Source organism: Myotis myotis, unplaced genomic scaffold, assembly GCF_014108235.1.
Source record: "Myotis myotis isolate mMyoMyo1 unplaced genomic scaffold, mMyoMyo1.p scaffold_m19_p_28, whole genome shotgun sequence".
NCBI classification, from domain to species: Eukaryota; Metazoa; Chordata; class Mammalia; order Chiroptera; family Vespertilionidae; genus Myotis; species Myotis myotis.
In genome coordinates this window covers 2255833-2268456 of record NW_023416333.1, presented here as the reverse complement: position 1 = coordinate 2268456, position 12624 = coordinate 2255833, and the positions used below count along the sequence as shown (strand labels likewise).

Sequence of the window (12624 nt, the reverse complement as noted above, 5' to 3'; positions counted from 1 at the left end):
AGCCCTGACCGGTTTGGCTCAGCAGATAGAGCGTCGGCCTGCGGACTCAGGGGTCCCAGGTTCGATTCCGGTCAAGGGCATGTACCTTGGTTGCGGCCACATTCCTAGTGGGGAGTGTGCAGGAGGCAGCTGTTCGATGTTCCTCTCTCATCGATGTTTCTAACTCTGTATCCCTCTCCCTTCCTCTCTGTAAAAAATCAATAAAATATATTTAAAACAACAACAAAAAAAACCACAAAAAAACGTGCATCCAGAAATGTTCCGAGGAACAGACTGCAGGGTGGCATGTACACAGATCTGAGGATCTCCACGCATGTTTGTCTTCTGTGGATGCAGTCCTTGTCATTGAATATAATCAAACGTTTCTGTGTGTTTCTGTAGCTTCTCAGACATTCATGTCAGAGCCATTGGTACCCTGGCAGAAAAAGAAAGATAGGACACATGTATATATAGTCCCAGGGATATGGTTTTGTGTTCCAGCCAGTATTTGTGTTGGTTTGGGTCAAAGTCCTTTATGTTGGCTATATTTGCTTTTACTTAGGCAAGACTCTTTCACAGGGCATGAGAACATAGAATGAATATCAAGTTGGCAAACCTGTTTGTTTTTTTTTTTTCAAAAAATGTTGGACGTACAATTAAAAAAAAAATCTTGCACCAATTTGAAGAAGGTTTAATTAGTAAATGCAATGTCAGGTGTAATATTTGATGAGTCTTCCCATGCATGCAACTGAAACCAGCACCATAGTCACAATACCAACCATATCTGTCTCTGAATTTACTTCATGCTCTTTATCAATCTCTCTGCCCTTCACAGCTTTCCAAGTAACCATAGATTTATACTCCATTTTAATAGATATCTTTGCAGTTTCTAAGTTTCATGTGATGGGAATCAGCATTTTTTCAGCTTTTATTTATGTTGCATAATTGTTTGGAGATTTATTAATGTTATATTAGCTTTTTTCGGAGTGAAAAGTTTTTTATCTTTGACATTATTATTATTATTATTGAAATGGAAATTTAATGCAGGGAAGTTGTTACATGGATACCAGGGGGAATGCCAAGCACAGACAGTGAAGATGTCTGCAGGAGAAAGTCACTAGTACAACACTTGGAGTCACATTGAGGGAATGACGTTGGTACCCAACACTAGGGGTCACAGGGCGGACATGGTGTTACCACAGCCCAGGGGCTGAGGCCACTTGTCAGCAGTACTGTTGGGTAGGAGCCAAGGAGACAAGCAATCTCTGGAAGTCATGAGCAAAGTGAAGGAATGCCCTTGCTCCCTCTTTCCCTTTTTTAATTTTTAATTTGCTATATTAATTCGTTTATTAAATATGGTTACTTCTAATTTTTGACTATTTGTAATAAAGCTGCTACAAACATTTCTGAGAAAGGAATGGAGAGGGAGAGAGAAACATGGATGAGAAAGAGAAATATCCGCCGAAACCGGTTTGGCTCAGTGGATAGAGCGTCGGCCTGCAGACTGAAAGGTCCCGGGTTCGATTCCGGTCAGGGGTATGTACCTGGGTTGCGGGCACATCCCCAGTGGGAGATGTGCAGGAGGCAGCTGATCGATGTTTCTCTCTCATCGATGTTTCCGACTCTCTATCTCTCTCCCTTCCTCTCTGTAAAAAATCAATAAAATATATTTAAAAAAAGAAAAAAAAAGAAAGAGAAACATCCATTGGCTGCTTCCTGCATGCCCCCTACTGTGGTTTCAGCCTACATGTGCCTTGACTGGGAATCGAACCCGTTCCCTCCTGGTGCGTGGGTCGTCACACAAACAGCCACACCGACTCACCTGCAGTGGACACTTTTTATAATCACACTTTCAGAAGTCCAGTCTCTTGATAATGTAATAAGCTGTTGCTTTATAGAACCCTCCCCTTTTTCCTGGTCTCCTGTCATGGGGATTCTTGCATTGGAACAGGTCTCTCAGGAGGACCAGGTGGCATCAGGGTGGGCAGGGTATTTTGGGAGTCCCAAAGCCACTGCAGAAGGAAATAGGGGGGCAGTGATCAGACTCCCCGTGCCCTGGGTCAGGCATTTTGGATTTGAATCCCAAATTCCCGAAAATCATTGGGACAAACAAGCACATGTCCTCTGTGGGCCTCAGTTTTCTCCTCTTATACCCATAAGGTCTCTGACCTCCTCCTGAGCCGTTAGAGGCGGTCAGCTGCGAAGGTGCCCATTCACAGTATGACATCTGCCTGCAGCCAGCTGGGCTCTGGCAACTTCAGCCTCTTACTGCTAAGACATTTCAGGCTGGGCGTCACTCGCTCCTCCAGTACTGACGAGCACCGGTACTTTGCGGTGTGTTTGAGACAGAAATGGAGCTCGAGACACCCTGCTGACCCACCAGCAGAGAGGCCGGTGCCGTAGGCCCCGAGGTTCTCTCCAGGTGACTCGCCAGCACTCCCTGCATTTTAGTTTACTGAATTTGACATGAAGGTGATGATAGCACTTACCTTGGCCTTTGAGAGTCCAATTTATCATTTTTCTTAAATTCTTTACTGGTTTGGTTACATGTCTAAGGATTCTTGGCCCAACACAAGGTCACAAGAAATATCTCCAGTGTTTGTTTTCTGCGAAATTGTGTGTGTGTGTGTGTGTGTAACTATAGGTATGACTTTTTTTTAGAGCAGTTTTAGATTTACAGCAACATTGAGTGCAAAGTATTTAGAGATCCCCAGGCCACCAATCAATGTTTCTGTCTCTCCCTCTCCATTCCTCTCTCAGAAATGTTTGTAGCAGCTTTATGGTAAATAATCAAATATTAGAAATAAAAGTGACAAAGTGAGTACTTGTCGATACCAGGATTCCGGGGTTAGCTTTTGGAGCATCTTCTCTCTTGATTCTCACAACAGCCTTGTAAGTGGAAACTAATATCGAGTTGCTGGAAAATCCAAGGATTAGAGAAATGAAGTAGGTTCTCCAAAGTTTATTCCACGGACGAGTGTCAGAAATAGAGGCTGGATTCCAACCCGGGATTCTGGCTCCAGAACCTGGGACAGGTTCTACCATGGGGGCAGGTACACTGTTAGGACTCGGGAGGCTCAACTAAAGCTGCTGATGTCATTGTTGCGGTTAGGATTATTCTCCTAAAATGTCAGAGCACCTCAGTCTTTCAGTGGAGCAGCATCATCTCTCAGCTCCCGTGGTTTCTCCAGCGGAACCTTCTTTCAGAGTGAGCTGCAGCTTGCCTCTCCTTTGATCCCAGCTCAGAGTTTGACCCACGGGAGACCTCCGTAATTTGAGTTGGAGTCTGCTCTTTCACCCTCTTTGGGTGTCAGGCTCTAATCCCATCCACTGTGATGAATTTCATGCCTTAGTTCAACTCTTCAAGTGATGCTTGTAGCTGGCACTGACACCTTACAGGCAAGGGGACACCTGGACGTGAATTCTGGGACATAATATTCGAAAGTGATAAGGAGACCTACAGGACCCTGGTCTCATTGGCAAGTGCTCACCTCTTTTATCAAGCTGAGGACCCACTGCCCATGTGATTCTGTCCGCTACTTCTGCACTTCTCTATGAGACAGTGGTGCTCACCATGTTTTCCCTGCATGTCGGACCTTGTTCTGGACCCACATCCTTCCCAGTCTCCTATGTCTGCATAGGATAATTTTTTCACGTGCTTATAGACAGTCATTTGTTTTCTGTACTGTGTATTCAAGTCTGTCCTCGTTTTCTGAATGGGTTGTTTTCTTAAGTTATTTTTGAAGTTATTTATATATTCTGTATAGAACTCCTGTATCAGATTATGACTTGCAAATATATTCTCTTCACCTGTGGCTGAGTTTTTTTTTTATTTTTTTGGTTTATAATGTCTTTTGATGTGGAAAATTTAATACAAGTCTAATTTATCATTTTACTTAAATTCTTTCCTGGTTTGGTTACAAGTCTAAGAATTCTTTGCCTAACCCAGGGTTACAAGAAATGTCTCTAATGATTGTTTTCTGCTAAATTGTGTGTGTGTGTGTAACTATAGATTTGACTGTATTTTAGAGCAATTTTAGATTTACTGCAACATTGTGTGCAAAGTATTTAGAAATCCCCTAAGCCTCCTATTTGTCCTTTTCATGCAAAACTCCCCCATGTCGCCGAGCCGGGTGTAGCTCAGGGGTAGAGTGTCAACCTAGGAACCAGGAGGTCACCAGTTCGATTCCCGGTCAGGGCATATGCCCAGGTCGCGGGCTTGATCCCCAGTGGGGGGTGTGCAGGAGGCAGCCAATCAGTGATTCTCTCTCATCATTTATGTTTCTAGCTCTCTCTTCCTCTCTGAAATCAATAAAAATATATTTAAAAAAAACAAACTCCCCCATGTCAACCTCCTGCACCAGAATGCTGCGTTTGTTACAATGAGTTAACATATTCGAGCATTAGCACCCAAAGTGCAGAACTGGATTATTGTGTTCACTATTGGTGGTGTGCATTCTGTGGGTTTTTACAAATGTATAATGACATAGCCACCATTTAGAATCACATAGACTAGTTTGGCTGCTCTGAAAAGCCTCTTGGTTCTGATACATCTGTCCCTTCCCCACAACTCCTGGCAACCAGTGATTATTATTTTTCAAAATATTTTTATTGATTTCAGAAAGGAAGGGAGAGAGAAACATAGAGTCATTGATCATCTGCCTCCTGCACACCCCACAGTGTGGATCAAGCTCACAACCTGGGCATGTGCCCCAACTGGGAATCAAACTGACTTCCAGGTTCATAGGTCAATGCTCAACCACTGAGCCATGCCAGTCACGCATACTGTATTCTTAGTTTTGCCTTTCTAGAATGTCATATAGTTGGAATATTGGCTTTTGATATTGGCTTTTTTCACTTAATGATATGCATTTATGATTTCTCCTTTACCTTGCTTGATAGGTCATTTCTTTTGAGTGCTGAATAATACTCCATTGTCTGTGGCTGCTATAAACATCTGTAATCAGAATTCTGAATGCACTTACATTTTCAACTCATTTTGGTAAATACCAAAGAATGTGGTGGTTGGATTTTATACTTTTTGTTTTGTTTTGTAAGAAACTGCCAAACTGACACATGTAAAACTACAGACATTGCCCTAGAGGGCAAAAGTCTCTGAGGCACAAAATTAAAACAATTTTTGGGCGCTGGCCAGTTTGCTCAGCTGATAGAAACAAAGAGTAGAATGGGGGTTACCAGGGGCTGAGGGTGAGGGACATGGCAAGATGTTGGTCAAAGGATACAAACTTCCCCTTAGTCCTGAGGATTTAATGAACAGCATAGTAATTATAATTAACAATATATTATGTATTTGGAAGTTTTTAAAAGAGTAGATATGAAATGTGCCTGCCACCAAAAAATGGTAATTATGTAAGGTGATGGCAGTGTCAGCTAACAAACATTACAGTGGCAATCGCACTGCAATGTATAAGTGTATCAAAGCAACACATTGTACACCTTAAACTTACACAAGGAAAAAACGAAAATAAAAAAAGATTTAAAAATTTAAAAAATATCTTACACAATGTAATGTGTCAATTATATCCAGTCAATAAAAATAAAAGGAATGAGTTGCTGCCCTACCCAGTGTGTGCAATGATTAGAGCATCAGCTGAGGCCCTGTGTCATGGGTTCTATTTTCAGTCAAGAGCATGTACTTAGGTTGCGGGTTCGATACCCGGTCCCAGTTGGGGCCTGGGTGGTAAGCAATAAATCAATGTGTTTCTCTCAGGTTGATGTCTCTCTTTCCCCTTTGACTTTCAGACAAAGTGGAAAAAATATCCTCAGGTGAGGATTAAAAAACAAATCTATATTATTAAATATATTTTTATTTATTGGGTGAGGGAAAGAGAAAAACATCTCTCAGTTCCCTCCTGCATGTGCCCTGACTAGGAATCCAACTGGTGACCTTTTGGAGAATGGGACAATGCCCACCCAACTGAACCACACCAGCCAGGGCATTTGATTTTTAGTCCTCACCTGAGGATATGGTTTGTTGTTGTTTTTAAAAATATGTTTTATTGATTTTTTACAGAGAGGAAGGGAGAGGGATAGAGAGTTAGAAACATCAACGAGAGAGAAACATCGATCAGCCGCCTCCTGCACACTCCCCACTGGGGACGTGCCCACAACCAAGGTACATGCCCTTGACCGGAATCGAATCTGGGACCCTTGAGTCCGCAGGCCGACGTTCTATCCACTGAGCCAAACCAGCCAGGGCGAGGATATGGTTTTTAAATTGATTTTTTTAGAGAGAGAAAAATTGATGTGGGGAGAGAACGTTGCATCCCATAGGCACCCTGTCCACAACTTGGGTGTGTGTCCTAACTGGGAATTGAACCTGTGACCTTTCGGTGTACTGGATGATGCTGCAACCAACCAAGTCACACCCGCCAGGGCTGAATCTCCGGGTGTTTTTTGGTTTGTTTTCTTTCACAGATCATTTTTATTGAATCTTCACAGTTCTTAGATAATTCCATTGGAGGTGGTCCTAGAGCTTTACTCCACTCATACACAGCAGAACCTGATCTCCTATTTCTTTTTGCTTCTATTTCAACCCATAGTAACATCTTACCCATTTTTTTGGAAAATATATTTTTATTGATTTCAGAGAGGAAGGAATGAGAGAGAGAGAGAGAGAGAGAGAGAGAGAGAGAGAGAGAAACATCAGTGATGAGAGAGAATAGTTGATCAGCTGCCTCCTCCATGCCCCCTACTGAGGATCGAGCCCACAACCTGGACATGTGCCCTTGACTGGAATCACACCTGGGACCTTTCCATCTTCAGGCCAACTCTCTATCCACTGAGCCAAACCAGCTAGGGCAAATCTCACCTTCAATTGAATTTTTGTAGCCCTAGTTACATTGACAAAGATAAAAATTTTATATTGAATTGGATAATTCTAGTCTTCAAATATGTAGAGTTTAGAAATTCAATTTCCATTCAAATAACACTATTCTGCTTTTATTTTTTAATGATTACCACACTATCCCACTATTGATTACCCTTTACTTAAAGGTTCCCATATGCCTTTTGAAAAATTTAATTATAAATCATTATTGTTGAAAGTATTACATATGTCTCTTTCCCCCCATTCCTCTTCCCCCCACTCCAAGCCTTCGCCACCCTATAGTTTGTGTCATTGGGTTATGCATATATGCATATGAGTTCATTGGTTGATTCCTCCCCCCACCTGCTCGCCCCTCTCCAGCCTCCCCTGTTTGCCCCCTGAGGTTTGATAGTCTGTTCAATGTTTCCAAGTCTCTGGTTCTATTTTTATCAGTTTATGTTCATTAGATTCCACATAAGAGTGAGATCATGTGATTCTTATCTTTCTGTGACTGGCTTATTTTGCTTAGCATGATGCTCTCTAGGTCCATCCATGCTGTTGCAAATGATCAGCGTTCTTTTTTTCTTTTTCTTTTTTTTTTTACAGCTGCATAGTATTCCATTGTATAGATGTACCACAGCTTTTTAATCCATTAATCTGCTGATGGGCACTTAGGTTTTTTCCAAATCTGAGGTATTGTAATTGTGCTACTATGAACATAGGGGTGCACATGTCCTTTCTGATGGGTGTTTCTGAATTCTTGGGATATGTTCCTAGAAGTGGAATCACTGGGTCAAATGGTAGTTCCATTTTTGATTTTTTGAGGAAATTCCAAACTGTTTTGCACAGAGGCTGCATTAGTTTGCATTCCCGCCAGCCATGTACCAGGGTTCCCTTTTCTCCACATCCCTGCCAACACTTGTCATTTGTTGAATTGTTGATGATAGCCATTCCAACAGGTGTGAGGTGGGACCTCATTGTTCTTTTAATTTGCACCTCTTGGATGATTTGTGACAGCGTTTTGTCATATGCCTGTTGGCCTTCTTTATGTCCATTTTGGAGAAGTATCTACTTAGATCCTTTGCCCATTTTTTAATTGGATTGTCTTCCTTTTGTTAAGTTGTATGAGTTCCCTGTAGGTTCTAGAACCCGTAGCCAGGGAAGACAGGTGTCCCAGAGTCTGCTGGTGAGGCAGCGGGACTCTGGCTTGGGTGGTTTCACTCTGAGTATCACAATGGGATTCAGGAGCCAGCAGCCGGGGATGCGGGAGTCCCGGAAATCTGTGGTTGATGCAGCCCGACCTTGGTCAGATAGGCATGCACTCAGCAACTCACTGAGGGGCCCAGGAGCTGGGGAGGTGGGAGTCCCGGGGTCTGCAGGTAAGGCAGCACGACTTTGGCCCAACTGGCTGCAGGGTGTCCAAGGCCAGTATGGTTGGTGGTGAGGCTGGGCTCCTAGTTGCAACAGCTTCCCCTTTAAGATGGTGTGGTTTCTGTGCTAGAGCTGCACAGCCCGGGGAGTGCCTGTGGCGGTAGCAGGTCCTCCTTGTCTAGGAGAGTGTGGTCTGCCAGGCCCTTAGACTCTGACGAGATCTACTAGTAACTGTCACACACACACACACACACACACACATGCGCACACACACACACCACAGGTCTACACACTCCCCTTTCACTCCCTTACTCACATTCCCTCACCCCTGGTCCTGCTGGCCTTCATCTTTATCTCTGAATCTCCAGTTTTATCATTTCTGTTTTGTTTTTACATATAGTTTTAACAAATTATATCACCTATGTAGGTTCTTGTAACGAATACCACAGTAGAAATTAAAAATTTTTAGTTATGCCTGGCCAGTGTGCTCAGTGGTTGAGCTTCAACCTATGACCCAACCAGGAGGTCACAGTTAGATTCTCAGTATGGGCACATGCCTGGGTTGTGGGTGTGATCCCCAGTAGGGGGCGTGCAGGAGGCAGCCAGTCAATGATTCTCATCTTCTGCCTCCTACACGCCCCTTACTGAAGGGGAATCGAACCCAGGACCCTTAAGCCTGCTGGCTGACGTTCTGTCCACTGAGCCAAGCCAGCTAGGGCTTTCATGTGATTTTAAGGTTTTTGAGCTATATATACATAGATCACCTTTCATGATGAATATGTCTTTCATTTACTCTAAGTATAATTTGTGAATATTTGTGTACTCTTATCATTTTGAGAATGCCTCATATCAACTCAGTTGACATCTTTAATATGTCTATAAGGGAAAATTATTTTTCACTATGATAATTACAGTGACATTCTCACATTAAGAAAAAAACCAATAACTTTGTCAGAATTCAATTCTCCCACTATTTCAAAAGTTTATTGATGTTCAAGTGAAAATTAAACAGTATTTTTATTCAAAGTTTATATTACACACGTTAGTTCTTTTTTATTTCAAAGATATTTCCTACGTTCTTTTTCCCCCTTTGTTTCTTTAGAGAGAATAGAAGAGTGAGAGACACAGAGAGAGAAACATTGATAATGAGAGAGACACATAGATTGGTAGCCTCCAGCATTCACCAAGACCACATCCCGACAGAGCCGGCAACCTAGGTACAAACACTGGCCGAAATCGAGTCCAGTACCCTTCAGTCTGCAGGGCCACGCTCTAAACACTGAGTTAAAGGGAATAGGGCTGCCCTAACCGGTTTGGCTCAGTGGATAGAGCATCGGCCTGCAGACCCAAAGGTCCCAGGTTCGATTCCGGTCAAGGGCATGTGCCTTGGTTGCGGGCACATCCCCAGTGGAAGGTGTGCAGGAGGCAGCTGAGTACTGTTGCTAACTATCCCTCTCCCTTCCTCTCTGTAAAAAAAAAAACAATAAAATATATTTTAAAAAATAATAAAAAAATAAAGTGAATAGGGCTATCCTACATTCTTGTGTTATATTTGTCATGTACGTATACGATGGTGTAAGAAGGTGTTTTGTTTGATAAAACTTACCAGACTCCAATGCAGGCACATGTCTTTATTATGACGCGCTGTATTGGGCTCACAGATAATGTGTTTTCGTAAACAAGGACTCCAATGCCTTCACGAGGGAAAAATGACGCCTTTTTAAATCCATCAGACGGTCATTTCCCAGGGTCCCTACCAGCCCATGTCCACGTTTTCCCTTGGCCTGATGTGGGAAAACCCTCGATCACCACCTGGGACTCTGGAACACACATTACCCAGAAGGCCTTGTGAGGACTACCACCAGCTTAGCCAATGAAGGGTCAGAAAAGGCGTTCCCCTTGCGTCACAACGCGCAGGGGCGGGGCTTCCGGTGCTCTCTAGGCGGCTATTGGTCTCCACCCAGAATCTACTCCAGACCGGGGCGGACGGCTCCAGGTGGGCGGGGCAGAGGCGGATACTCGGAGGGAGAAGGCCCGAGTCCTCACCGGCTCAGCCCGCACGTGGGAGTGAAACTCGCTGACGCCCCCGGGTCACCCACGTCCGTGACGGAACAGAGGCCCCATTATCCCCTTCCGCGGCCCCTGCTTCTTACCCGCCTCTCGGGCCTCACCTGCCTGGGTCCGCGCACGGCGTCCAATGGCAATGGCCTTGCCCAGTTGCTCAGCTGAGGTGAGTTCGCGGCCCCCGCCCCCCCACACCTGCTCTCACCGCCTCCTGACCCTCAACCCTGCAGCCTGGGCTCAGGGCGCCTGTCCCGTCCCGCAGCTCAGGTCCCCGCCAGGGACCCTGAGGAAGGAGGAGGGGAGAGTGGAGTGTTGTGGCTTCTGAGGACACAGCAAGTGCAGGGCAGAGAGGACAGGGGTGACTAGTATCTGAAGTTCCCCTGAGGGTGTGGGCTGTGAGTATTAAAGCAAAAATCAGCGACCGGCAGGGAGGATTTCAGAGCCTCAAGCCCTGCTTTCCCCAGGCTGTGGGGTCCCCCAGGAATTGGGTTGTGGTAGATCCATCTCAACCCTCACAAGCTCTCTCTGGGTGCCCTGTGCCAAGTTCATGGGTGAGTCCAGAGAGTCCACAGTGTGGAGCAGGAAGGTGTCGGCTGAGGCGTGAACCTGGGGTCTGAAGATGGGAAGGAGGTAGACATTACACAGTGGTGTGCACATCTGTAGGAAGTGTGAGCTGATGGTCCCGGAGACCTGGTATTGGGACTTTTTAAAAATATATGTTTTTATTGATTTTAGAGGAAGGGAGAGGGAGAGAGAGATAGAAACATCAACGATGACAGAGAATCATCCATCGGCTGCCTCCTCCACGGCATCTGCTACCCGGGCATGTGCCCTTGATTAGAATCGAACCCGGGATCCTTCCGTCTACAGGCCAACGTTCAATCCACTGAGCCAAACCAGCTAGGGCTGGTGTGGGGACTAATGTGTGAAGTATAAATAAATCCAGGTCTGGCTTTGTCTTCGTGGCGTGATTTGGCAGGAACGCTGGGGCCCTACAGCATGGACCAGAGCTTAGATGGTGTTTCATTTGTTTTAGTCTGGACTGTTGATATTCTCTTTTTTGCCTGGTGGTTGGTGTCACAACTCAACCCATCTGTTGTGCTGAGGGCCATCACAGCGACTAATGGGACTGTGATGAGAGAGCAGCCAGCACTGGCATTAGGGCCTGGAGACAACACAAACATGGGGAGCCCTGGAGGAGGTTGAGGATGAGGAAGATGTGTAAGGAGCAGGACCTTAGGTTCTCAGAATTGCAGCTCTGGGTTCAATTGTCTCAATTCTGACAGGTTGGCGTGACCTTTGAGGACATTGCCCTGTACTTCTCCAGGGAGGAATGGAGGCTCCTTGATGAGGGTCAGAGACAGCTGTACCTGAATGTGATGCTGGAGAACTTTGAACTTATATCCTCCCTGGGTAAGACCCTCACTCTGGCTGGTTCCTGGGACTTGGCTTTGCATTTCCCCATGCCCCGTCACCTCTAGGGGGTGCTCTGTCCTCACCTGTGGACTTTATACACTGCTTGCTTTTTCCAGATTTCTGGGTAGTTACTGTGGCTGGCAGGGTTGGTTTGATTGCACAGCTCCCTTCTATACCTTTAGTCACAACACCTGCTGTACCGAACTCATAGGGAAGGGTTTGTGGTTGGTTGTGTGGCAGGGAGCCTAATGAATTCCAGTTGAGTCTTGAGCAAAAGCATATTCTTCCTGTTGGTCATTTGTAGGTATTTTTTTGAAAGAAGTCTCTACATCCTTAGTCCTATTTTTTGGGGGGGAAGGGGTTGGGTAAATATTTGTTTATTGATTTCAGAGAGGATGGGAGAGGGGGAGAGAGATACAAACATCAATGATGAGAGAGAATCATTGATGAGTTGCCCCCTACTAGGGATGGAATCCGCAGCCAAGGCATGTACCCTGCAACCAAGGTACATGCCCCCGACCGGAATCAAACCTGGGACCCCTCAGTCCACAGGCTGACGCTCTATCCACTGAGCCAAACCAGTCAGGGCAAGATCTTTGTTCTTTTTTTTTTTTTTTTAAATATATTTTATTGATTTTTTACAGAGAGGAAGGGAGAGAGATAGAGAGTTAGAAACATCGATGAGCGAGAAACATCGACCAGCTACCTCCTGCACACCCCCTACTGGGGATGTGCCCGCAACCAAGGTACATGCCCTTGACCGGAATCGAACCTGGGACCTTTCAGTCCGCAGGCCGACGCTCTATCCACTGAGCCAAACCGGTTTCGGCAAGATCTTTGTTCTTAATGTAGGAATTTATTGCTCTAAACCAGGGGTGGGCAAACTTTTTGACTCGAGGGCCACAATGGGTTCTTAAACTGGACCAGAGGGCCGGAACAAAAGCATGGATGGAGTGTTTGTGTGA

The 12624-nt window shown here is 45.0% G+C and overlaps 2 protein-coding genes across 4 annotated transcripts in view; both read left to right on the top strand.

Annotated features, from left to right (window-relative positions):
* Positions 1-12624, top strand: part of LOC118649184 (zinc finger protein 615-like) — a 1009024-nt gene that overhangs the window by 30792 nt on the left and 965608 nt on the right. The gene's annotated exons all lie outside the window — the stretch shown is intronic.
* Positions 1-12624, top strand: part of LOC118649197 (zinc finger protein 883-like) — a 40676-nt gene that overhangs the window by 15779 nt on the left and 12273 nt on the right. The window contains exon 1 of one of the 3 annotated variants that reach the window (XM_036296059.1): positions 11113-11656. The exons of the other annotated variants lie outside the window; for them this stretch is intronic. Coding sequence (XP_036151952.1) covers positions 11623-11656 — 34 coding nt within the window. The 5' untranslated portion in view covers positions 11113-11622. Of the gene's footprint in view, positions 1-11112; positions 11657-12624 lie in introns of those variants that run through there. 3 annotated transcript variants of the gene reach the window in all.